The 27,470-nt window shown below is 41.1% G+C and overlaps 1 protein-coding gene across 2 annotated transcripts in view; it reads left to right on the forward strand.

Moving 5' to 3' along the window:
- The window catches only part of gabbr2 (gamma-aminobutyric acid (GABA) B receptor, 2), a 166,488-nt gene that overhangs the window by 70,762 nt on the left and 68,256 nt on the right, over positions 1 to 27,470 (forward strand). For both annotated transcript variants that reach the window (XM_062410550.1, XM_062410548.1), the window contains 2 exons: positions 15,299 to 15,469; positions 23,816 to 23,917. In XM_062410550.1, coding sequence (XP_062266534.1) covers positions 15,299 to 15,469; positions 23,816 to 23,917 — 273 coding nt within the window. The remainder of the gene's footprint in view (positions 1 to 15,298; positions 15,470 to 23,815; positions 23,918 to 27,470) is intronic.

Consider the following 27,470-nt stretch of genomic DNA (forward strand, 5'->3'; position numbering starts at 1 on the left):
TGGGCTTGCAGGGAAGGGAGAAAGAGGATTCCCAAGACTCGGCCCCAACGGGTCCCGATGGCTCGGACGTTGTGTAGACATGGTAGGAAACGGGTGCATAATTTTTGCTTTCAGACGACATGTCATATAATTTTAGGGATAATGACCTTTGATCTTTGCGCTTTCTCACTTTTTTTCACACGGGCTTTATATTTTTATGTTTATTATGCATTTCATTTCTCTTTGTCCATTGATTTATGAGCTCATCCTTGACACATTTCATGCCAAGTGATTTCTTTAGTGCTACATGCTTCATTTTTTGGTATATTGACTTAATAAAACAGGCTTAGAGAGTCCAAGAGAATCAGGAGTCACCACCTCCTCAGTGTTCCTGGAGGGGGTCACAGAGTAGAATAAAATAAAAGGGTATAAGTTACAGCCCCAGCACATGTACATGTATGTCCATGTTATGTGAAGCTTACCCGTTACAGTGAAGATGGCCACTGATCGAAAAACAGGCAGGTATCCAGGCTCTCTCTCATTTTCTTCACAGGGGGGGGGTGCAGCCCCCTGGCTGAGCGATGCAGCAGGACAAGGCTCCCCGCACCAGTTCTGGAGGAATCATCTTTTACCGATAATCCAACAAGCCCATGGCGGGTCACATGTTGGAAAAATGAGGGTCGAGTCAAAAACCACACTCGATTATTCAAGTCTGTTTCCGGACGGTTTATTCAACCACAGCATTTCTCTGAGCACTTGTGTCCACCTCACACATTGTGCTGCTTATGAAAGTAAGGCTGGGATGTGAGCACATTAAAGAGCATGTTGTGGCAGCCTGGCAGCAATTTTTTAGGGGCTGTTTTTTCTCAAAAATCAGAGACACAAATTTGAATTACGACGTATGTGTCTGTATCTCTGGTTATTTGTGTGTCTATGTGTGTGTGTGTGTGTGTGTGTGTGTGTGTGTGTGTGTGTATGCTTGTGTGTGTAATGTAGTGTGGATGCGTGTGTCTCTCACCTTTCGACAGCAGTGATTCATTAAAGAGTGAGCGCTGACAAGAATAGTTTTCCAGGTGTTGAGAATAATTCCTGAGTGTGGCGTCATATTCAGTCTATTTTTGAAAGGCAAACATAACCGCATATATTTTTTACACTTCCTGTGTCCTCTGCATATTTCACTCTAAACTCAAATCTTTTTAAAAAAACACTCAAACTCCCATTTTTCCCTCTGCGAAACCGGATATTTTACCTGATTATACTGACTGCATATGGCATATGGTACCTGTGGGTGTGTTTATGAGCAAGAATCTGCCTGAACTATCAGTTTTTCAATGTGTGTGTCATATTCAGCACTACACATAAATTGGGGTATAAGACAAATGGATTCACCAACAAGCCTGTTGTCTAAAAGGCTGCCATTTCCCAGTGCATCCTAACGTGGTGTGTGGACTAAGCCGGGTGATTATGCAGTCCCGGTGGTGCTCACTCATCTCAGATCAAGGGAGTGATAATGCTGCACTTCAGCCCCCTACTACAAGAAGAAGAGACGTTCACCCTTTTCATATTTTCTGATGAATAGAATATGGTGGAAGAAGTATGTTTGGTGTGTTCATGGACGGACTGTCCGGCGGAGCGACTGCTAGTTGGAGTAAATTTGTAACATTACATAATCATAGATAGTCATAATTATATACCTAATGATCGCCCCATATTTATATGTAATATAAATGGAATTAGAAGCCAGCAATGGCGCGACCCCCGAAGCATGTGTCCATTTTCACGATGTGTGTGTGTCTATGTAGCAATTCAGGAGATGTGGCCCAAAACAGCAAGTGTGATCCCAAACATTTCATCATCTATATCGTACCACCTATTTGAACCCACAAGAGTTGGGTGCTCCAATCAAGACACCACTACCTTCAATATAAAGGCCAAACACTGTTGGTGACAGTTTATGACACCTTTGGCTGAATGAATGGAAATTACTTTCCAACGATAACCCAGTCACTGTCACACACTGGGTCCTGACGCTGTGGTTACAGGAAAGTGACTCCGTTTATTTGTTCGTATGCACAGGCATCACTTGTCTTGATTTGCAGTGGTACATTCAAATAAAAAACTTAAGTGCCACCACTCAACATACAGCAACAAGATTTATTGAGTGTTATAATCACATGCATAAATAAAGCTTGTCATAAGGGAACACTGGTATGTTAAAGCATTTTTATGTCTCCATCTCTTGACTAATGTCTCCTGGCTATCTCGTCCTTCGCTGTAAGCAGCGGAGAGATAGTCTGCAAATCAAATTAGCTGTCTAATGGAGAAAGATGAAGAAAGAAGGAAAGATGAGAGGAGGAGGGAGGAGAGGGTGAGAGAGGGCGGTCGCGATAAATCTGCAGGATTACATTATTGTCTTTTTTTGTGAATGGAGGAGGAGAGGGAGTGAATGAGGGAAAAGGGCTTGGTGGTCTGAGTAATATTGACTTCAGGGGAGCTTTTTCAAGGATGTATAACCAATTACAGGGGCCCTCCCACCACAAACTTCTTTTCAGATTCGAGACAAGTCACTGGAACTCCGGCAGTGCTGCAGTGCTGTATTGGATTCCATGTTGTCTAACCTCTGTAATGGAATCCTCTGCTTGAGCGAACAAGGAATCCTGGATTTGACGCACAAACATAAGCAGACATACGGAAAATACACACATAGGCACAGATATTTTGAACCAGGCAGATAATTGACTTATTAGGGCTAATATATATTCTGAATATTATTGATTAGAGTATAATAAAAAACAACAAGGGTATAGAGCAACAATACAAGGATTTAATGATTGGTTTGATTGTTTTTTGTTCTTAATTAGTTCATCTCAAATCAGTGAGAAAATGTGCAATGAGTGGCCAACATTTACAGTTACTGCGAGGAACAAAGTGATTCAGTAATATTGGCTGATAACAGCTCAGGAGTTGGTTAGGGGTTTTAAGGGAAATAAAAAACACAGCTGTGAACTTGTGGCAAGTTTTGCTGCTTACAAAACTTAGTTATCACACCCACACACAGAAATGTAGAGATACTAAATGAGATTGTTTATTAAGGCCCCTGCTTCCCTAAGTCAAAACATTTGGTTTTATTCTTCTGAGGTTTAACTGTTTATGAGCAAACGGAAAGCATCCTCTCCTTTTTCTCTCTCATATAGTCGTCCTACTTCGTATGAAAACAAGATGCTGCCGTCCTTGGTGGCGGGATAAAAGACAGGATGTACAGGAAAACAGAAAATGACAGAGGGAGACAATGTTGTTCATGAAACCATCTGGGTGTTCCCAGCATCGTCGGCTGTTTTTTACTCACAGTCCCCGCTCTCTCTCGCTCTCTCGCTCTCTCTCTCTCTCTCTCTCTCTCTCTCTGACATGCTATGTCTGTTCTGTGTACCCATGCTTTATTTATCGCTGCCTTCATTAACAATTTAATTGAAAAGCAAGGGAAAGAGTCACATCGGAATATTATTGGAACAAATGGGGCTGTTAGAGTCTCATAAGTATGGACTGTGAATGCTTTCTCCTGCAAATGGGGGGAGGGAGGGAGAGAGAGAGATGTCTGCCAACTTAAAAGATAGTAATTTGCAAATGCTTTCTCCAGTGAAATGTTTGCCCACTCACCACAGGAAACACTTGTGTGTGGGCTTCCCCTGCACTTCCCATACATAACCTATTATAGGATGAATATTACACTGTGCAACTTATCGGCTCTTTTGTCAAACATTTTAATACTTTACTGAGCATCAGTAAACATGCACATTCCTCCTCAGGGGAGAGATGGCCCACAGATCTTGTTTCCACTAAGCAATTTTCCAACACCTTCACCAGTGTTATTTTCTCCGGATAGACGATGAAACATTGGGCTAAAGCAGGGACATACAGTATGTGTTTGGATGTGAAATAATGTGTGGGTGTGCACGTTTGTAAACATTTGCAATTGTGAAAAATCCTTTTTTCTCTAATATCAGAAGAAAGAGGTGCATGATAGAGAATACTAGCGTACTTTTTATTTTCACCTTGTCTAACAACAGAAGAAATGTCTCAAACAAAAGAAAACAGAAGAAATGTCTCAAACAAAACCTTATAAATCATTTTTTGAGGGGCGCTTCTGTAAAAAATAGTAACGGCTTGAACCCCTGATGATATGATAGAAGTTGGAGAAAACTAGCTCATCCCAGTGGCCATCACGATGTACGATCCGAAAAGAATGCAGCTTAGTGCAGATGGCGGTTCTTTGAATAGTTAATTTTGTAACTCGCCCCCTTGCTTAGAGCGCCAGTCATTGTCTGACATGCTTCTTAATAACTTTTTTGCAGGCTAAGAGCAGGTTCTCATCGAGCATCCCAAGTGTTGTTATGTTTAGGCTACTAAAATGTAACACAAACAGGATTTATCCACTCTGCCAACATGTTCAATATGTTGATAGAAAGATCGATTTGGAGATTATATTACTTAGAAAGTATATTTACTGTTCCTTACTGTTTTTAAAGTTTTTGTGACTGTGATGATTTGGATGAATTAGATTGAAAGCAACCCAGCAACTGTTATCACTCCTCCAATCCTAATTGGGGCACAGAGACATGCAACACCTTTTTTCTAAATGAAGCCAGCCTACTCTATAGCATTGAAAAGAGCGGAGAAAGAATCTCACGGATGAAATTACTAAAACTGTCTTTTTGCTTTTTTGGAGAAAAGACTGTTCATTCCATCAGCCATAGTGAGAAGCTGAAAATAAGTTTTCAGAGTCTTTAAAGGTGACCACAGCAGAAAATTATAAACGTTTTCCAGCTACCTTCAAAGTCCAGCGGGGGAGTTTGATGCTGAAAAGATTTCTTAGTACGGTCACATCAACATTTCTTGCAGTGTGTTCACCACAGCCTGGCCAAGTAAGCAGAGAAAAATACTACTTCATGCAATGTAATCCCCTCCTTCCCCGAAGGAATAGGTGTATAGAGAGATGGATGGAGAGAGGAGGGAGGGAGAGAGGGAGGGAGAAAAAGAACAATAATGGTCTCTACAGTTCAGCATCTGCTCATAAATCATTCATAGGCAGCCAAGTGGCAGCAGCAGGGTGCACTGTGAGATTTCAGGTTACGGTATCAAATCTCAATTTATAAATAGAATAGTTTTGGAGCTAGGTGGCAGAATACCATCAGTCAAAGACCCCTGCTCCCAACTCCCCTTGAGCATTCACCGATTTCTCCTTATCTAAGGTTTGTCCAGCATGCACTGATACTATCTACCCATAGAATTTGACGTATAGGGCCCTTAGAAGTGCTTTTGGAAATACAGAGACCTCACATGTGATTAAATTATGAGATAAGGGAAGAAATTCTCATATTTGTGTGTGTCTTGTTTATCCCAATAGTTTTATGAACTCCTCATTTAATATCCGATCCCGTCAATATCACCAGGACATTCTCTCCCCAGGATCCTGCTTGTGGTAGAAACATGTCAATGCCACTCATCTCCCACTGTTCAAAGACAAGCTGCCGACACACAGCCATATGAAAAATGGCAGAGTCCTGTGAGCTTGTCTCATGGCGAAGGTGGTGAGGGGCGACGCCTTCTGTTGATTAATGCTCCACATCCATCATGCCCAGCACACAGCACACTGTACAGCAAATAGGCTCGTGTGAATCTGGTAGTGTAAGAGAAGAAGACCTGAAAGCACTCATGTCTATACAGTGCACCTTGCAGACCAGCTTGACCAATTTGACCAGGATGATTAATGGCTTTCAAGTAGGAGAAGAAACTCTACACCAAAGCACATCTTTTTGAGGAGAAAAATGCTGTTAGAAAAGTGCAGACTGCAGAGACCTGCTGCAGACAGAGTAGAGTTAATATTATTACCTCTTCTCTAAGTAATTTTATTGACCTTGCATCAGGAAACATGCCAGGCATACGTGGTACAATAATCCAGGAGTTTGTCGAAAATATCAAATGAGTCATTACTGATTTAAGAGATGCATTTTCCCTCTTTCAGTTGACATAAATAAAGATAAGTCGTATTTTACATTACCAAAGTAATGTTATGTTTCGTGAGTGGTTTTGAATCTATCTAATAAATCCAGGAATCTCCAGCTGTCTGTGGCTCGCATCTCTTAAAAACTGTTCATCCTATCACCTTCACACTTGTCATGTGATCAAGGACCCAAGAAGGTGCAGTGTCAAGTCTAATGTGATTTGGACATGTGATACATTCACTGTTAGTACCATTTTAATAAACAGATTACCAATTCTGGGTTTGAAAAATTATTATTCGATAGATATAAAACTTCACAATAGTTTACATACGGACTGAGTGATGAGTTCATCTTTACCAGTGACGTGTGAACATCTAATGGACGTATCAGGCTTCACACGTCTCAGTTCTTTTACACATTTGATCTTCACAGGCAAGCCAAGCACGAAGGTCACCCCTGACCTTAGAGAGTAGAGTCCACAAGCTTACCCGAGCACTCTGCAAGTGTCAGTGATGTACAGTCGCTCTAAGTGGTCAGGTTGGGGGAAGAGCTTAACATCTTAATCTGAGCTCAAACTCCTTTAAACGGCATTAACATGTGAGATGACACCATCAGATTCAACCAAGGGATGATTAAATGGAACCCTTTGCTTTAAGGACGATCCTAGTATTTAGGAGTTAAGATTTTTGTGATGCTCACAGTTTTGATAGATGACAATAAAGTATTTAAATAGAAAAGGGTTGCATTTTCTTTTGCTGCCTCCAAATTGTCACCCTTTTTAGGCCTTTCCTCACTTTGTGTGTGTGTGTCTTTGAAAACTGAAATACAACAACCTCAGCAAAGGAAGAATGCGTGGATGAGATGTCTGTGCACGATTGAAACGCCTCTGTCTCCTACTGCGGCGATTCAGTGACAGCGCATGTTTGATTGAATGTTTGCTCGGGTCAATCCAAACGTTGATCACATTGCAGGAACGGAGCTTCATGACCCATAACGTCCCAGTCAGCGAGGCTGGCTATAGACATGAGGGGGGACGGCCATAACTGCTGAAATAAATGACAGTGTAAGCGGAGAGGATGAGAAGCAGGCCCAAACAATTGACCTGAGATGAGAGCGATGTGGTCGGGTGTTGTGCACGGTCAGCAAAGCATCAACAGAACATCACTCAGTCTGTGTGTGTAGGTGGGTGTGTACATGTTGGCATTACCCATAACATGATTGACATGTTAGAGCAGGCGCTGCAGTAGACTAAGAGCTATAAGAGGAGGCGACGGACACATCACTCACCTGGTCAGAGGCCACTCAACATGCATGGTATGTGAAGATGCAGCATCCTGTTACACAATATAGTAAAGTGCTCGTCATTTACACAGATGAGAATGATTTTCAAAGCTGTCGTCTTGTTGGTAAGGTTTATTTTCCATTAGTATATTTAATTTAATCTGTGTGATGTTTTCTAAATTCCTCTGTACCCGTATGGCATCGGAGCTGTTGGACCTCAGGTGCAGCATTTTTAGAAGAAGAGTAAAAGAATGAAATACTATTTATAACTTATAAAGGCTGCCTCATGGAGTCAGAGATTTGAATCTTCAGAGATTCTTTTTGCAGAGCTTCGTCAGTCGGCTCTGGCTTTTGTTCGACAGCTGGTGTCGGCTAAAAAAAGTTTGTTTTGCGTAAATTTGATCCATTCTTACTGTAGTAAGCTCAGAGGGCTAACTTACCTACTGTACTTGAATATGTACATTTTGCCGTCATTTTGATCAGTGTGCTGAAACCTGTTCAAAAATCTGGCAGCTTAATTCTATAATGCTTGATTGTTTTTATGAAACCAAAGTCCTGCTCACGGCATTTCATAAGCAAGTACTTTAACTATAACTATTGATTTGTGAAGTTCAGTATGATATAAGTATTTATATTTTGCTCACCACATTATAATGAACATTAATTTAACCATTTTTTATTTTTTTATTTACTTCAGCTTAGTTCGATGTTCTGACTCATTCGATCATGTCAGGCAAGCCAAGCCCGAAGGTCACCAAAGGCCCCAGAGAGTAACGTCCACTTGTAGCACTTACTTGCTTCTGTCACTAAGGACTGTATTCCATTATTACGGTAATGGATGTTAAATTCTCTCAAATATTTCTCTGGAATCAACTTGTCCACATACACTCATATCATCTGTTTACCACAACCACACACTCAGCCTCCACTTCCTGTCCTCTGGCTTTTGTGTGGACCCAGCACAAACACACACACACACAAACACACACACACACATACATACACACGTGCATGGCTAATGTGCTTCATCTCAAACCGTTCCCAGCTATTTGGGATAATGAAAAACCAATATCTTAAAATCGATTATGATGCCCATCTTCAAGTGTGTTTGTGTGTTTTCGATGCGTGAAAGCAGGGTCCCACAATTAGCAAAACATTTTGATTATTGAAGTGTGATGGAACCGTACTGTGATTCTAAGTATTTTAGCAAAATATTAATAAAAAACAACAAACAAGTAAATTGCATTCTTGCTTTAGCAGATTGCATTTGTGTTTGATATATCTCAGAGGATGGGAACACGGTTTTAAACATAATGATTAAAGTTTAGTTAAATGCCTTACGTGTGAGTAAATCTTTGCATTTATCAGACAAAAGAGTTTGTTAGTGTGGACATGAAGGCAGACGGCAGTGGAGTCGACGTAACTGCCCTCCATTTAACCCCAAACTTTAAATTTCCCTGCTTTGCTGTTTTCCACCAACACAAGCTTGACTGAACAGCATGATGATCTGGAACAGCAGATATGCATGAATGCTGTAAATGTGCATTGTCTGCAGAAGCTCATGCAACCCACACAAACCAACTTCGCTATACACTATGAAGTCAATAATGGCTAGCACATAATTCATGTAATCTTTTCTTCTCCCTTCGTCACGTCCACTGTTTGTCTGCATCACTCCTTCCATTGTCTCTCCACCTCTGGGCCCGTCTCCTTTATCATCTCACTCAGTCCCTCCACCGTCTACCAACAACATCCAGCTCTCCTCATCCTGGTGCTAATGAGTTCTGGATGTGGTCGGTGTGGGGTCCAAAGCATCTTCCTAACCGCTGCCTCTCCAGCTGGGTTCTCCTACGGTGCACCAAAGGCCTCTCCTGCATATTGAATCAACCCCGGGACCACCTCCATGCTTCCTGATCAGTAGCACTACTATTACTGAGCTATTACTCTGCACGGGGTCCCGGGGGTCTGGCAGGATGGATGGGCTTTGAATCTGTTGTGTTGTGGGCGAAGGTGGAGATAATAGGCATGGGTGGGCTGAGCGTTTGAAGTTGTTTGATACTATCCCTTGTGGTTATGAAAGCTTTCTTTTAAGTTTTATAACTTGCCGGAGTTGACTAAAAGCACCTTTTTGAAAGTGTGTTATCCTGGGATGCAACCAATCAAGTTGCATTTGTGCAAAATTTATTGTAACCTCTGATTACCCCTTGAAAATATGAGCCCCATTGTGATTGGCAATACAGGGAGTTCAGAGAAACTACTTCTGTCTCTGTTCAAGGATCAATAATGTTGCAAAACATGTCAACAGTTTTCTTCTGTTTTGCTTGTATATTATATATTGAACGTTCTTGCTGTTGCCCTCTCAAGTCTCCCATTGGACCAAACCTCCCCGATGTTGGTGAAGGTAATTAATCACCTTACGTGTGACCATTTCCTGACCTGCTAATCCTGTTAAATCGATATCACATAGGTGATTGCTGCGGCGCACTTGTATTGCATCTTTCGCCTGAATACCGGAAGTGTTCAGAAAACAACATGCAAACATTTTATATATTATTGGAGGGTTTGTAAGGTACACACTTCGGAATTGGGAAGTGCCAGGAAGAGACCAGCATTTATTTTTGGATGTGTCGGAGGTTGTCTGTGTGTGGATGAAATATTGATCCCTCCTTTTCACAAATTTTGTGGTCTTATCAATATTTGTGCATGGTCCCTTCATCAAGTGTGACAGCTTGTACTTGGCATTTGATAAATGGTAAATGTGAAAAAAAAAAAAAATGTGGAGCCGCATTAATTTTTGTGACCAGATTTATTTGGAAGAACATTTTGTTAAACTGAGGTTTGTCTGTCGCTCTGTTCACTAATGTGTTTGGAATAAATTGGTGATGCAGTCCGGTCTCAAATCTGGTTGCCGATTAATCAGCGATGCGAAACGTTTGGTACAATAAACACAAAAGACATGAGCAAAACCCTGTGGGTAAGCTGATACCTCCCAGTCACTTTTTTTTATCTAGCTTGTCTGTAATAGCAACTCCATTATTCAAAGGCCAACCACACAATTAGCACCAGCAGATCCTATTGCGAAGCAGTCCTGCTAGGACCAATCAATGCCATTACATCCATCAATGTGATTAGAAACACTCTTGCCTCTTCCTTATTCCTCTCTTTAAACCGCCTGTGCTCGGATGGTTGTAATGCTTGTTACCTTTAATACATGCACCATTGATTCCCAATTCCATGCCAAATCAGGCAGGTCTATTGCAGGATATATAAACAAAGGGACATTCCGCTGTGGATGCAGGTAATAAAGGCTGTAACAACTGTATCTTGGTCTTTAGCTGCAGCAATCCCCTGTGGCTGTGTTAGAATGTGATCAAAGAGATAATACTATCTTTATCTTACCCGGTAAATCACAACACAAACCCCTACATACAAAAAGCATTCATAACGAACTTAAGAAGAACAAGTTGGCTTCTATACCAGAGCTCATACATATTAATAATGGCTTCACTGGATTGCAATGTTGGTCTGCTTGTCATGTTGTTGGTTCACAACTCTAGTCTAGGCCAAAATATCTCCAAAACATCTGGTTGATCGCATTGATTTTTTTTACAGACATGGCGAAGCATAATGGCCAATGGTAACATGCTAAACTGAAGTGGTGAACATGGCAAACTTAAAACTAATCCTTCTACGTATTGAATCAGAAGTAAACAAGTGACCTTGCTTCCCCACTCGGTCACCCTGTATTTCTTATTTTTTCTTCTGGGCCCCTCTCTCATTTTTTGCCAATGCATAAACTTAAAAAATTGGTTGTGGCATGAATAAGCCCAAATGCGAAGGCAGCAAACCTTTCATACTCACTTCAAATAGAATGTGATAAGCCGGGACTGTGAGCACAAAATGTCTACACAGATCTCCACTGTGATGGTATCAGTGGTTCACCTCACGAAAAACATTATGTCTCAGCGGGACCAGACGGATCCTCGGTCATTTTACCAAGAGCCTCGGTGACCTTGTAGTGATATGAGAGGGGGGAGCTGCCCAGAGTCCATTGCCACAGATTTAATTACAACTAGAAAAATGAGGCTGCTGTAGTTTGTGTGTAAGTGCGGTCTGAGTGTGTGAATGCATTTGCTTTAACCTGTGTGTGTGTGTGTGTGTGTGTGTGTGTGTGTGTGTGTGTGTGTGTACAGGCACACCACACGTGTAACTTTGACACTGGTGTAGAGCTTTCCACCGAAGACCATCCTATTTAGGCCGGCCCTTTTTAAAACCCTCTTACATAAGCCACTACCCTCAGATGTGTGATATCGTGGAACTATTTTTGGCTTTTCCTCCGAAAAAAAGGACTGTTCAGAGTTAAAGACCAGCCTATTCTTTAAATAATACATTGGAGCTTCCTCTCATCTTGCCTAATATACTGTCCTCACAAAATCATGCCTGTTGTTTCCTTGGATTGCTTTGCAGACTTTGTGAAGTTAAGTGAAAATCACGCAAATGTCGTACTTGCCTAATATCTAATGTTTAAAATGAAAAATTGCTTACTTACTATGCCATCATCTTTTTTCATAGGAACAAAAGTGTGAATAGCATACGCTTAGACAGTGAATTTCACAGAAACCTCACAGTTGTATAACCTATTGTTCATGGTTTTGGTTTTATGTTTTTAAAGCTTTACCACGGCCCTTTAACTGACCTCCCGTAATATCAGAGGGGTAATTTCTTGCAGTTGCTCATGACCCTGTGAAATCTACCCTTGACTGTTTGCCTCCATTAGCGAAAGCAATCTGAGCACTGAAGCACTTTCAGTCCAATTCTGATTTAAATTCAGCTTGTGCTGTTCATTGGTGGATATTTTTTTCTGTAATTTTTCTTGGATTCATAGTTTTGATGAAAAAGGAAATTGTGCTATGAGGTCTCCTCAAGATGCAGATTTGAGAAAACTGGCAAATTCGTTTTAGATTGTGAAATCACTAGTTCTTAGTAGAGATCCATGAGAGCGCCTTTCAGTGTGTCTGTAGCTAACAGCCTCAGCAAAACAGAGATTAAGGCAATTCTGGGAAGACCCGTTGACGCCCTCTGACACTGGTGGTAGATGTTGGATTTAGCAGTGGCACCAAGACAAAGACCCTTCTTCCTGCTTAATTGATGACTTTAATCCAAAAGTTGTTTAAAAACCCGTCTTGTTGATGTGTGAACACAAAGCTTTGTGTGTGTGGACCGAAATCAGTATCCTGTGAAAAAGCATATATCTGCAAGTTGGGTTAATATTATATTGGGATATGGAGAAAGGAGACAAAAGACAAAAGTTGCTTCACATTCTGAACATTTGGTCATCTTTGATGTTGCCAGTCTAAGTGGTCAATTCAAGATGAACTGCTCTTTCATAGCTGTCATACCATCTCACACCAAATACTACACCCTTGTACTTTCAGTCCTTAGAATTGTCATTTTTCTGTCATTCAAAGTCAGTTAGTCTTTTCGGTAATGCTACAGTGTCGTTCCAGTAGTGATCACAAGTGTACAGAGTTACCAGCAGCCCCGTGATTAATAAGTGGTTGAGATGTCTCGAAGTGGATAGAGGCTTAATGAGAAGATCACAGTAATCTCTAAAGTTAGGAAGTGCTTGAACTCCTCGAGGCTCTGGTGCACTTTTAGCGAGATCGGCTGGTGTACCTCTTGGTCTCAGGCAGAATTATAATATCCTTCTGTTGATTGCTATCATGAATCACAAATTCTGCTTAATCTTTACAAAGTATGTAATTAACCCTGCGCTGATTCATATCGCTCATTAAATTAACACAGATAGGACAGTGAAAATAAAGCACAGTGCCTTATTATCTCAGCCGCTTTGGAACCAAAATGTACACATCCTTTCAGACCTCTGCTCCTCATATGATGCATCTTTACAAACAGGTCTTTGTTTTGAGACATACAGATTAGTTATAGTTAAACCAGTGTAATACTATGCTGACAGTAACGGTTATTATTAAGCCATTCAGATTAATTCTTCAAATTTCAAATCGAACAGTAAAGTATCCAATCTTTGTCATTTCTGGTACTTGCTTGTTGTTACGTTGTACAGTTGTTACATTCTACAGAATTGAACATTTTAATCTCAATGCAAAAATTAATTACAGCTATTTTTTTTGCCTCTTGAAGACATTTAGTGACCCACTGTTGAAAATGTGCAGCAAAGTGGAAGAGAGAGCCAAACGCTATTAGCATAGAAATGACAAATGAAAGGCGGGATGGGTTGGAATGAGGACAACTGGGACTGCTGCTAATGATTATTGGTATAACTGAACAAAACAATACAGGGCGACTGAAATGCGAGACTCTGAAGGCTCATTAATGCTGCTCTAGAATATGAAAACAGATACAACCGTTTAATTTAAATTTACATCACTGCCCAGGTACTTTACTAGTGTATGATATACATCCACTAGAGGGTAGCACAGAGGGGAGGAGGTTGTTATAACTGATTTTTAAAGAAAGACGTAAAAGCGGCCTCATTGTTAATGCCGCTGGTCTCTGAGGTCTTGTTGTGGGCTCGAACAAACTGGTCCTCAAGTTTTCCGGTTCCACAGTCCAACTTGCATTTAATTCCCATCCAATCTTCAAGATCTGCAATAACTTTCTGTCCTCAGGTGAAGATGCCCGTTTCTTACCAAATCATCTCTCCTCATAAAGTTCCACCATTGTTGAAATCTCTTTTTCGAGTCCTATAGGTTCATCGAGTTTGAATTATTGGCTACACTGCTCCCCCACGATTTCTGGTGGTACTGCACTGATGTCATCTGTTTCATCGGTATCAATTAGCCTTAATAAGAGGTGCACAATGCAGAATTTGGATAGAGGGATCCGTATGTTTCCATATACGTATATAATGGTCCCCATACATGAGCTCTGGCTCCATCACAAACCTGCTGTCACGGCTGCAGGTGGTGCAGCCTGTTGAGCTCGGAACTCACCACTCACTCTGAAAATAAATGTAAATAACAAGGTTTTTATTCAATTCAGTGGTTTGGAAATCGTCAGGTCCAGGTGATGAGAGTGGCTGTGCGTGTTCTAGGCAGAGAGATGGCCTTTAAATTAAAGGCTTTAATATATCAATATTATATACTCACAGCTCTGCAGTGGCAGTAAATGATTTAAATCAAAGACCTTATATCTCAGCTGGTACACTGTACACCAGTACATCAGAACATACTCATACTTTTTCAAAACTATATTGCATTCGGTGACGGTTTGTGCATCATATTTACCTCATTAGCATCTTAATGCTCTGGAAAAATACTAATAATTTTCAGAGTTTGCTTCGCGCTCCCTTTTTAGTGAACATGAATTGATTTACAGCAGATGTGCCTCAGATTTGCTTAGGTTGCAGTGGTTGAACGGAATAATGGGTTTGTAGAAAAAAGCAATTAGTGTCTGAGGTTCAGCACACTTTATTCCTAGGTGTGTGTGTGCATGTGAGAAACGAAAAGCTTTAACTTACCAAGCCAAAGATTTATCATATTGCCAAGTTGCTTTTCGCTTGTCACCAAAATCTATAAAAATACACACAAAGGGCTTTGATACCTACTTATGCATACCAAAGCGTGCATACACACACATACACGCACACTAGTTTAAAAGCTTATGCAGACAGGGTTCAACAGTTCCACCCAATATTTACTGATCTATTCATCATTACATTTTGAAGGTGCTGTTTCATAGACATTTGAAGAAAATTTGAAAAAGTTGATTTGTTTGAACCATTAGACTATAAACGATTTAGTGTGTGTGTGTGTGTTCGTCACGGATGCACTGCCGTGGTTTAAACAATGAAATGACAGAGGCCACTTACCAAAGCAAGGGCAGACCTGAGATCTGTCATCAAGTGCATAAGGGTCAGTAACACAATACTTAACAGCGCAACTCCACCAACAGTTCAAAAGAAACAGTGTTTTGCCAGGTTTATTTGTGACCGTAGTATTTAACCCTAACTGTTAGAATCAGTACTCACTGTATTTCTTCCTCTTTTCTCATTGCAGCTGTCGTTTGCAGCCACCACACCAGTTCTGGCCGACAAGAAGAAATTCCCCAACTTCTTCCGCACTGTCCCCTCAGACAATGCCGTGAACCCTGCCGTGGTGAAGTTCCTCAACTTCTACAACTGGACCCGCGTGGGGACGCTAACACAGGACGTTCAGAGATTCTCAGAGGTCAGTGTTTTTTGTTTGGTCCCTCTTTGAAGATACATCATTTTAAAACTTTCACTTTTTGAAAGTTGATAAAGAAACTTTTAGTTAGACAACAAAGTCAACAAAGTCCAGAATGCACATGCTGGACATGAACTTATTGACATCAATCAAACAAATTCTCAAAGTCACTGTGAATGGTGGTCGTACTGATAATTATTTCATTAAATCACCTTTTCTGATGTATTTAAACAATATTATTAGTGCTGATTAACCAACAATACACCTAAACTATATGCATCATCTGTACAAATATGGTCGAACAGATTGATCTCTTATCGCAAAGGCAACTTTGATAATATTGCACACTTTTATAATTGAACTGAACTTAGCCTTGAAATTGAATAAATGAATTGTGCATTTCGTTACACCTCTGCCTCGCGGCAACAGCATCCTGAATTACAGGAGGGAAAAGTGCATCGTCTCCTTTTATCTGAAATATTCTTTATTGCACAAAAATGCATGTATATAACTTTCACGAGCCAAGACAGTAAACCAGACACAAAAGAAATTAAGCTGCAGCAGCGCAGTTAAAATCCCACTCTGGCCAGTGCACATGTAAAAATTTAATAACACGTCTTACGTTTAACAGATTTTAACACAGAGACCTGACATTGACCCGTGTCCTGAGTATATTTATAGCTCTGTGTACTACTAAGTATTTTTGTACAGGAGATTCGTCAATCTGGTTTTATTCAATCTAGTGTCGTCTCCCTTATACCTCCCAGCTTTATGAGAAAACAACTTTTCGTTCTGAAGGTGAAGGTTAAAGTCTCTGAACACTGAATATTCTCTATTTTCTCAGTCAAGTGGAGATGCAGTGACTGAGAGAAGCAACAGAACAGAAAAACAATTTGTTCAGCATTTGTTTTCAATTGTAAGTCAGACAATGTCGAAACGATTTGAGTGCATGGCAATCTATTTAATTTAAGCCAGTGGCATATATCTCCAGTGGTCAATCGTTTTCCAACCATATGATAATCCATGTTGGATTCTGAAGGAATGATACAACTGGAGCTTAGTTCTACTCTTAACACAGTTTGAATGTCTTAAATAATGAAAAAGATAATTTGCTGCCTTCAAATAAACTGTTGCCATTTGCTCATGTACCTGAGAAAGCAATAAGAGTTAAGTAAATTGAGTTAACTTTTTTTTTTAAATGTTTCAATATTTCTTAACTGTATTCAAGCTGGTGTGTAGTTATAGTTACCTGTGTCTCTCTCATTAGTTAACACCACTCAGCTTACTGTACATTGTTGGGTGAAGCCCTTTTTGCATCTATGATGAACATTATCTGTGTTGACTCAGCACTTGTAGCCAACTCATGACACTGTCTGCTCTCAAATTTATCTCAAAGCTTGAGGACTTTGAAAGTTTTAGTAAGTTGGATTTTAGCTCAGAACCGGGCGGGTACATTTACATACTTAAGGAAAAAGTCTGTTCTATTCATATGAGCATCTCATGTACAAAACACACAGCTTCATCATGCCTTTCAGTAACAATAGAAACTCATGGCACAATCGCGTGTCACGTCAGATGTACTGAAAGCAAACATTTGAGAATCATATCGTGAGCTCTCGCCTTGGGGCCCTGGTTGAAAACAATCTGCTCAGCAGCTGGGGTTGGGAGATGGAGGGGTGCATACGAAGTCTCACTGCAAATCTCAGTGAGCCTAAATCCCTTTATCTCTCCCCTCCTGAAAGCACAGAGGGGCTTAGGACGGGAGGAAGACGGACGGCCCGATTCAATCAACCTGCCACAAGATTGGCCTCTAATCCTGATTTACAAATATGCAAGCATGGCTTCCGCACTTCAGGATTCGTACAATCCCCTGTCAGGTTCAGAGCACGCTGGGGGCTTTGGCTGCATCGGGAAGTCGCAGCAACGTGCAACAAGTGATGAGACCAGAAGTAGGAAATGCGGTTTTAATGCCACCAAAGAGCATGGAGTGGTCCAACCCGTATGGACATATCCTGTGAAGGGATCCTAAAGGTGACACTGAGAAATAAAGTTCAAGATAAACAGTCAAGTTCACTGTACGAACTCAGCAGCTGACTGTAAGAGAAGCAATCTCTGAGCCCATCGGCCATCTTCTAACAAGGAATGTTCCACTGGGGACCGATGTTTTGGGGCTGACAGTGTAGACGGTGGATCTCTGGACCAAAAGTCTGTGTTTCGTTTGCTGCACCACTTTTGCAGTCCCATGAGTTTCAACCGCGTCGAACATTCCTCCACACAAACCACACACAGCCACACTTAATGGCCCTAACGACATTTGGCTTATCTCTATTAACTGCTATCTATGATTGAGATAGATTTAAAGGCTGATAGCCTGTTCCACCTCCTTCGACTGTTTACCTGCGGGCAACCTACGCCTGTTCAAACAGGATTGTTCAAACCAAAAACTGAATCCAGAAATCTTCTCCCCCCTATTTACGGGTTCGAAGATCATTTGTCAGTAACGTAGAATATTTCTGTTTTTATTTCTGATTTTAAGCCAACTGTTATTTTTTCTGTGGATTACATTTCAATAAGAGGCTTTTGAAAATGAATAATACTGAACAGATGGGAAAAACATCTAGTATATGATCTAAATAATTAATCTGTGATCTGTTATTTATAGATTCGGATTTAGGGACATCACTAACATATACAAATATACTATACCTATACTGGAAGTAGAGCACATTATGCATGTGTGTACACACTCTCACTCACATATACACGTTTGCATCTGCATAATGAGTACACAATTGACAGTGTTGTCATCCTCACTACCTCCTATAACTCTCTTTTGTCTCTCCCTTCTCCCTTCTTTCTCTCTGACTGGTCCACAGTGCTGTTTCCCAGGGAGACTGCTTGCGAGGTTAATGTTATGTAAGGCTTGTTAAGGATGCAGTCACTGGCATGCACACACACACACACACACACATACAGTGTGGTGTCCCTTGGGACTCTAACCTGTAAGTGAAAGCCAGGTTGTCACTTCTATTTATAGGCACTATTGAAGCACATGAACATACGCACACAGGGGGTTGTGGTTTACTGTAGTGAGAGATGAGAATAAGTTAAGGCCAGGTATTTGTTAGCATGAAGGTGTCCAAGCTGCCAGCATACACACAAACACACACACACACACACACGCATACACACACACACACACACACACACACACACACACACACACACACACACACACACAGCAATCAACATTATTGAGATTGCCAGACAAACAGGACTAGCCCAGGAAAGGCAGCCACCATCAGTCAGCCAGATGACAGACCTGACAGAGAACAGGATTAGGACTCTGTCCTCTGCCTGGAACCCTCGGAGCTCAGGTGTTTAATTACACTATGACCACTGATTAAGCTGCAGGAGTTCCTCTCACTGACTCTTCCTCTCTGTCTACGGGGGCATGTGAGGCCGCGAGAGGAAGCCGGTTGAGAGCTTGTCATCAGGCTGTGGCACGACCATTTGTCACGCTAGTTTGCCAAAGCACTAGACTGGCATTATAGTCGGAACTCTTGGGATTTGCATGGCGATTTGTTTAGGGTACAGTACGGAGACAGATGTGTGCCGGGGCTCATCGCATTGCCACGTCTGTAAAAGCCAAACTGCAAAAAGTGCAGCTGTCACATTCTTCTTAGTCTGTCTGCTTTTAAAACATGTCAGTGGACACGTAAACGTGTTATGGAGGTGTGGATACCGATGCACAAAGCTCTGACAGACCGACAGATGGAATGATAGAAAGCACCTGCTAACACTCTGGTATGTGCGACACCATTAAACACACACACAGTCACGCTCGTCACTACAAAAGGGGGCTGCACACTGTGAACGTGCTTGGAGATGATGCGTCTCTAAGTCCCACAGTGTCATAATGGTGTCGTGTGAATCACCCACACTACTCACTTACTCTGCATCAGGGCTCCTACTTGAGTCCGCCTGCAGTTGCCTGAAGTTAGATTTTGTCTTTGTTACATTTTTGTTTTAAGCGTCATACTAGTTTATTATTCACTTTGGAGAGTCTTGTCTCTAGCGAGCTACTGCAGTGTCCACTCTGCCCTGGAGAAGCAGCAGCTCAGAGGCTCATTTGAACTGTAACTATACAGGAAGTTTCAAGATGTCGCCTTGTTTTTTCTTTTTTTGTTGAAATGTAACACAGTTTTCACCATTTTCAAAAATGCTATCATAAATTGAGTGGTTTGATTTATAATGAAAAGAATCATTAGTTACAGCCCTAATAGAAATGGTAACTAATAATGCCATACACAGTCCATCAAAGTTGAAAAATTTGACTGGTGGTTGAATTATTGAAGGTTAGGACCGAATCATTGTTAATAAATGGAGTTCAAGTGATTCTCACTCTCTGTGCCTGTCCCATACTTTTTAAAATGTAAGAACCTTTTTTTGAAGTAAAAAATATTCAATCAGGGGAAAACTGCAATGCCTATAGATTCAAAAATAATTGACAAAAGCTAAAGATATGCAAATTAAAAGTAAAAGCTCTGATGAATTAATTTAATTAAGTTATTTCACTCCAGACCCTCCATGACTTTCATAGGATACGTATCTTAGATAATGGATGAGTGGATTTAACTTCTTGGTCTTTTAGCTTTGATTTATACATTTACAACACCAGAACAAGCAGGCCTCAGTGAAGATAAAATATTGTATATGACCCTGTGCCCTCTGCAGACAACACTAATGCACATTTAATATATAAACCACGGACAGGTTGCTGTTTTGTAGAGGTATCACTGTGCCAGGCTCCAGGATTCAGGCAGTGGAGTAAGTGTGGGATGATGCCTCATCCTGTCATATTCACACCAAAGAGTTGTTTCCCCAAATCCTCCGCTGGTCAGTTCATCTTTACTCAGTTTGTAGTTCATGATTGGTGTTATGTTTTCTGTTGCATTTGTTTTTGCCTGAGAGAAACATTCTGCACATTAATAAAATCCTTTTGTCTTAATTTCCTGATTGAACCCTGGATCTTTATACACAAATAACTCATTTCATCCAGTGTGTGTGGGCGTGTGCTTGCATGTTTGTATTTGTGTGCGTGAGCGTGTGCACATGCTCAGATGTGGAGTTGGATTATTTCTCTTCTGTGTTTGTTGCTGGGGATTCCTAGGCTGCCTCACACAATGGAGGATGATTTTGTTACCCCCCCATCTCGCTCACGTTATCTGACGCACTCAGTCCAGCAGAACACAGATGTATTTGTTGTTTTTCTATCTCAGTGGAGGAAACACTGAATCAAAGCAATGAAAATCCTCCTTTGACAGATGCTTTTTTTGTGAGCTGAATGTCTGTGTGCGTCTTTTGTGTGTGGTTGTGCATGTATTGCATAGCATTGTTGTACAGCACAAATTGTTCATCTCCATACTGTACGTTTGGTCTGTATGTGAGTGTTCTCTTGTACCGGCTAGTTTCCTTTTAGCCTTCAGGCCTTTTAGATCAACGCTCAACTCAACAGGACACTGAAGCTTGTCGCGACCACCAAACCGATGGTTTCTCAAGAGCAAAACCTGGTTGTATTGATCCACTCGGGCCTCCCTGTGTTTTCAGCTCAGCGAGCAGTACATTGGAGGGACTGTTTGTACAGGAGTGAGTGATGTACACAGTGATTTAGAGCTCCCTCCGGGGTAGCAGGGGAGGAGACGATAATGACAGCAGACATTTGGAGACATGAGGGAAACAAAGTTGAAGTTGTTTGGATTTTTTTTCAGTGGCAACAAAATACTTGAAATAGTTGTTATAACCATTGTAATGCAGTAGTGACGGAACTAAAGGTGGTTTTTTTTCTCACACCACTTTGACGTGTTGCTATTTGTGAAGTGATACTTTACCCGAAATATTTTCAGTACCATAAACTGACGAAACAGCTTGGGTTTACTCATCTTTAATCTAAACTTTCTAATAATGAAACATTTTAAGAGCGCCAAAAATGTATTAAATGTTCATAAAACTTCTCAAACTTTATATAATCTACTTATTTACTGTCCATTTTAATATATTTCAGTTGTATTATTGTCAAATTAGGATAAACACAATATTTGCTGGCTTCAGGTTGCCTTCCACTGGTTTATGAAACTCCTCCAAAATAAGGAAACTTTTCTAAGGGGTGTTTTGATGCCTTTTCTCCATAATGTCAACCTGTCATTATAAATAATAAAAAATTCAAGCTGACTCAACACTCTCTGTCATGAGGAAACTTTCAGAGAGACATTTCACGGTGAAAAGTTTAGGTGGCAGAGGCGCAGTCACTTCTGTGTATGTATTTAATAAATTGCTCAGGCAGTTACCCAGAGCAATATAAGAGAATATTGCTACGGCACAAGCTCTCTCTCACTCACAAATATAGGGACAACATAAAGGCTTAGTTTCTTTATGTGGTCTCTGTCAGCTGAGCGCACATAGGCTCTGATGCCTTCACATGCCTCCGTATGCCGAACCCTCAGGCGGGGTTGGAGGGGTTGACGGCCGCAGGGCATGGCCGGAGGACATGAGGAACAATATGTCCAGAGAGTGAGGAGAGGAGATTTCATCGTCCACATTAAAAACCACATTTTGATTACTTCGAGTCAAGCGTAACCGATGGGGTTAATAACGGCTGCGGTCCACTGCCAGGGCCCCTGTGTTTTGCATGCTGAAACACTGGTCTTACTGGAACCACTAAACGTAGCAGTGCCATCATTACTGTTCTCAGCTCCACCTGCACTCTCCCTCCTTTAACAATTCAAAATGCCTGCCGCGAGAAATTACAAGCTTCTTCTTAAATAGAGGAGGGAATCCAGAATCAGAATGTGTTTGTATTTGTGAGGGGGGGGCTGCGTATCACAAACCACCTCAAGCTCGCCATCACAGCGGGAGACCTGCTATGTTCTCGCTATTCTTTGATCCCATTACCCACCATTCGTCTGAATCAATACATCAAGGTAGACGCACAGCTGCTGCACACACATTAACTGGATGTCTGCGTTTGTCAAGCCTCAGAGAGTTGACATCATGTGAAGCGAACATTTGCGCTGTCTTGTATCATTCCAAGAAAAACAAAAGGAAATGCACATGAGTGTTTGAGTCGCACACAGAGTGAGAAGCGTGCGTTTGAATCAGTCGGATCAGATTGCTTGTCTTCAAGGTGCAACGCCTACTTCTTCACTGCATTTTTTAGTAATGCTGCCATGTTTGTGCTCTGTGCACAAATAAACAATCTGAAAACTGAAAGTGTCAATATGTTTGGCAATCCATTCTAAAAAAGCACACAGTCTAGTATGTATACTATGTAGGTATGGGTTACTGATATTTATTCATTTAGCTAACAATTCCGGAAGTTATATCACTTGAACCGTTCATCTTAACAGCTCACACTTGGCATGTGCTCGGTCCCGGGCTCAAAGAAGTGCAGTGTCGAATTAAACCCTAGAATTTTTTGCTAGAATATGTTCAATAGTGATAAAATCTTAATAAACAGGTGACCAGCGCTCTGTAGCAGCAAAGTAAGCAATGTTGTCGATCATGACAATGCGTTCACGTGTTCTGCGCCAGCTCATTCCAAAGAGAGATTTAGAACGAGCACTCCACTTGTACTGTATTTAGAGAAGTACTCGTGATGTGCTTGTTGGTTGAATCCATTTAAGCGTTTGTTTTTTAACAAAATTATGCTTCTTAAGCTTCTTAATTTCAGCTAAGCCAGTCCAAATATATATATAGACTCTTTTATTCACATATTTTATTTTACTGCCACATGGAACCATCTGCTGATGTTACAGACTTAAGGGGTGTAATGTAGATTATGCACAGGTGGTTATTTTGTTTCACAATTCTTACTGCTCCAAGGTCGCCCCGCTGATGATATGTGGAAGAACAGATATATGTAGCCTCCAATTAACACCTGGTTTCTCTATTTTAAGCAAACCACAAAGACGTTCCATAGGCAGATGTCTCTTATGGAGGTTAATACACCCTGTGACCCTCAAAACTGACCCAATAGTCCAGTAGTAGTTATGATAAGGCTGTGATCCCACCCAGTTTCCCGCCAACTCTTAAAACCTTTAACCTTGAGGACCACCTTAAATCACCAACTCTGAAAACAGCTCAGTTAGCAAAGATTTCAAGAAGAATGAAGCTTAATCATCAAGAGTGTGTATTAGTACGACCAGACAGACGAGTGTGCCGTCCCACTTCGAAATATGAATGGGTTTGGATAATAAATAGAAGGAGCAGAGCACTGAACCCCTCACATTGTTAATCATCGCCCGTGCTCATCTGTTCCCTCTCTCTTTCTCTCTCCTCCCGTTCTCTCAGGTGAGGAACGACCTGACTAATGAGCTGGAGAAGGGAAACATTCAGATCGCAGATACGGAGAGTTTCTCCAACGACCCCTGTGTCAATGTCAAGAAGCTCAAGGTAAGTGATCCGGATCCGGCCCTTTGCAATTCTATCGGACTAAATGATAAAAAAAAATAGAATCAGCCAAGGTCAGTCTCATTCAGATTATTAAATTACGAGGGGCCCCATTGATTTTGATTTTAGTCATAATTTATTTGGATTTTTGTATTTGTGTGTGAGTCGATGCATTTAAAAGCCAATGCCTCAGGATGAATAATTTATCCAAGAATTGTCACTTACTTTGACTAAGCAGAGCAGGGAAAGTCTCAATGAGACCAGTGGAGCCCTAATGAGGACACTGTTATGGCTGGGGGGGGGTCTGCACAGTGACCTCTAATGACCTGCTCTGACTAATGGATGTTTGATGGGCATTTAAGCATATGAACACATGCACGCAATGCAAACTGGGTTTCTCGTTTCCCCCTTTCCTCTTCTCTCACATGAGACAGAATGAAATAAGACCGTGATCAGACCGAGACGGACACGTCAGACTCGTTCATCTTCCTGCATCTGTGAACCTTTAAATTTGTTAATGAATTTCCGTTGTAAATGCCTTTAAGTTAAGTGTGATGGCTGAGTTATCAAAACAATGTATTCAGAGATGCAGTTTTTATATAAAGTCAATGTTTACAAGGACACCAATATTCCAACTATAAACCTCTGAGGGAGAAGTTTGTGGAAGAGGAGAGAATGGTGAAGGCTAAATAAGAGGTCTTGTTTTGCGATTGCAAGAGGTGACTTATGCAACAGCGAGATCCAGAGAACAGCGGAGGAACAGGAAGATAATCTGTTACTCCTAAAATATATGTAGAACCCTGCACGATGAGGGCTGACATTTTAAGCTGACACCATCCCTCCTTGATCAACTCTGAATATGTAAATCACAGAAGCTCGGAAGATTTTCAGAGCGTTTGGATTTGCTGGGGGGGGGCGCTGAGATAGCCATACGGTCCATTTCTCGCTCATCCAACAAAAGCGGATCGCCCTCTCCCAAAATGTTACAAAATATGATGAGGTAGAGTGGGACACAGATTCAGGCTTTTTTGGTAATCCATTGTGTGTTCGATTCTGAATGCATGAGCGTGTGTGGTGGGATGGGGGCCCGCTATTGCGTCATCGTGTGATCCACAAATAGAGCCCCCACTCGCTTCTGTGATATTTTCTGCTTCCACAGACACACAGCGCTCCTGCAGGGCGTCGGATCAGCCCTCTACGTTTCTCTTTCTGCTCTTTCATCATCATCATCATCATCATCATCTCTTGTTCTCTGTTCTTCACTGGACAAGATGACAAATCTTCCTTTCCGTCACACACATACACCCACACTTGCCTTCTAATTTTAGTAGTCAGTCCAAATGCTGTCTTTTTCAGTTTCTACATAAAAACAACACTGCCAGCAGATGCATTTTTGAGACTGACGGACTGTTTTGGAACCACATAAGAAAAGATAAATAAATTAAAACTCTAAATCAAGACCAGAACACTTTATTATTTATCACAACTTAATTATTGATTAAACATTCAGGACTCCTCCCAGATATGATGTCGCAGGAGATGGTCCATTTCTCTTCAGACATGCTGTGCCTTACTAATACAGCACAGGCCCCATCATGCATGTACTACTGTCAAGTCTACACTAAAACATATGGCAGAATCAAAAAATTATCAAAGAATTCAATACAAAACAGATTTGTATTTATGATTCCATCTTATCTCCTGGTTTGTGAATGTAAATTGTGTTGGTATAGTTTTAAAGGTATACATTTACACAGAAGCCATTGGATTCATAATTTAATTTTGATTGAAAAAAGTATTTTTCCATTACCGTTGCATATTGATGCAAAGTCTTAAGCAGAGCATCTACAGTTTTATCCACAACCTCTTTTAAACGCTACAGTAGGTCCTTTATTTTGGACAGGATAATACAAGTAGGGCAGTCAGAGAGTGCACCTCTGACTAGGCTGACGCCCTATCTTGTCACATCAAAGCAGTGTTCCCTAGTACCTAACCAGACTGTGGTGGCCCACTATCTTCTAATGTGTCCCACCATTGTCTCGTAATGAACCAAACAACAATTTTACATATCGCATAGTAACATAAGGGATTTGCTCAGTTGCAGCTTTATTCGCCGCATGCTCTCTGTTGTGCTTCGCCCCACTGCTCATAAAGATGTTTCCATCAGCGTCGACAGTCGGGCCTTAGAGTTTAAGCTGTAGTAGTGCTCGTACCTTCAAGTCACATCAATGCAGTTTTTTCTTTGTGCACTCCTGCTACCACCATTGATTAAATTAAGTGTGTGCAAAAGGCTGCTGAAGAGTGAAACAGAATTCCTGGATGAGGACACTCGATCTGCAACCATATTTCATGGGTTCTTTCCTGTCCCATACCGCTTCCTTTACCCCAGGTTTTCCGTGGCGATACGTCCAGTACTTTCCGACAAACTTATAGACAGACAAACAAAAGGAAAACACATCCTCCTTGACAGATGTAATAACACAACTCTGTCTGTAAGCAAAACATTAAAATGTTTTCGTTAATACAGATAATTGTGTATGCTACACTGCCCTGTGAAGCAGCTTCAGACAAATAGTGTGCATCGACATTGTCTCTATAAGTTTGCCATTTCATACGATCTGTTATTGATGATATAACCAGAGCAGTGTGGACCACAGAGGTTTCTGACTTTCTTTTCAAACTGATAAAACACCTCTGACCATCTAAATCCCAGAATAGCTTCAATTTGTGACTCCGATGCGTAAACTGAACACTCAGACCCCTCAGATCCAGCTAGGCACTAATCCAGACCAAATTCTAGGTCTGGGATACCAAACACTTTTCAGTCTGTTTTCAGGTTACTTCTACTTTAACGTGAGTTGGGTCTCAAGTTCAGGAATGCTTCAATTGTTTTGTTGCACAATGATCTCCTTTTATTGACTTTTATTTTGAAAGCACCAGCCTGTTAATTCTGTTTCAGATATCAATGCCAGATTTGTAGTCATAATAGTGTGTGTGACATTTATTGCTAGCCCAGGATCAATTAGCGATCAACTGCACACAACACATATCCTGCGAGCTCACTCGATACACAGTAATCATCACAAACAGATGCGAGGGGGAGTAATACACCGGCCAGTCTACAAATCACATCTCCCACAAGCTCATAAAACACAATCATTAGTATAGTGTTTGTGTGTGATTGTGTGTTCTAATAAGACGATAGATTGGACTTATGCGGTTCAATATTATCAAAACAATTATCACATAATCTTATCATGGATGAAAAAAAAGCTGTAAGAACAATTATTATAATTATATAAAAGCTCAAGCAACAAAGGTAATTTGGGGCCCTGTAATGTCCGGGTCTGTCTGCAGTGTACAAACACAACACCCATGCCCTTGCCCACAACTACGCAGTGTTTTCATGTTATTACTCGGCAGGCCAGAATTTATACAGAGGCTATGGTCCCCGGCTATAACTGGAGTCATTTGGGTTAAGTGCCTCTCCTCCAGGGAAGAGCAGGGTTATTGAGTTGCCACTAGCACCTGTGCATGCGCACATGCAGACACGCAC

This window comes from Platichthys flesus, chromosome 17 (genome assembly GCF_949316205.1).
Source record: "Platichthys flesus chromosome 17, fPlaFle2.1, whole genome shotgun sequence".
NCBI lineage: Eukaryota > Metazoa > Chordata > Actinopteri > Pleuronectiformes > Pleuronectidae > Platichthys > Platichthys flesus.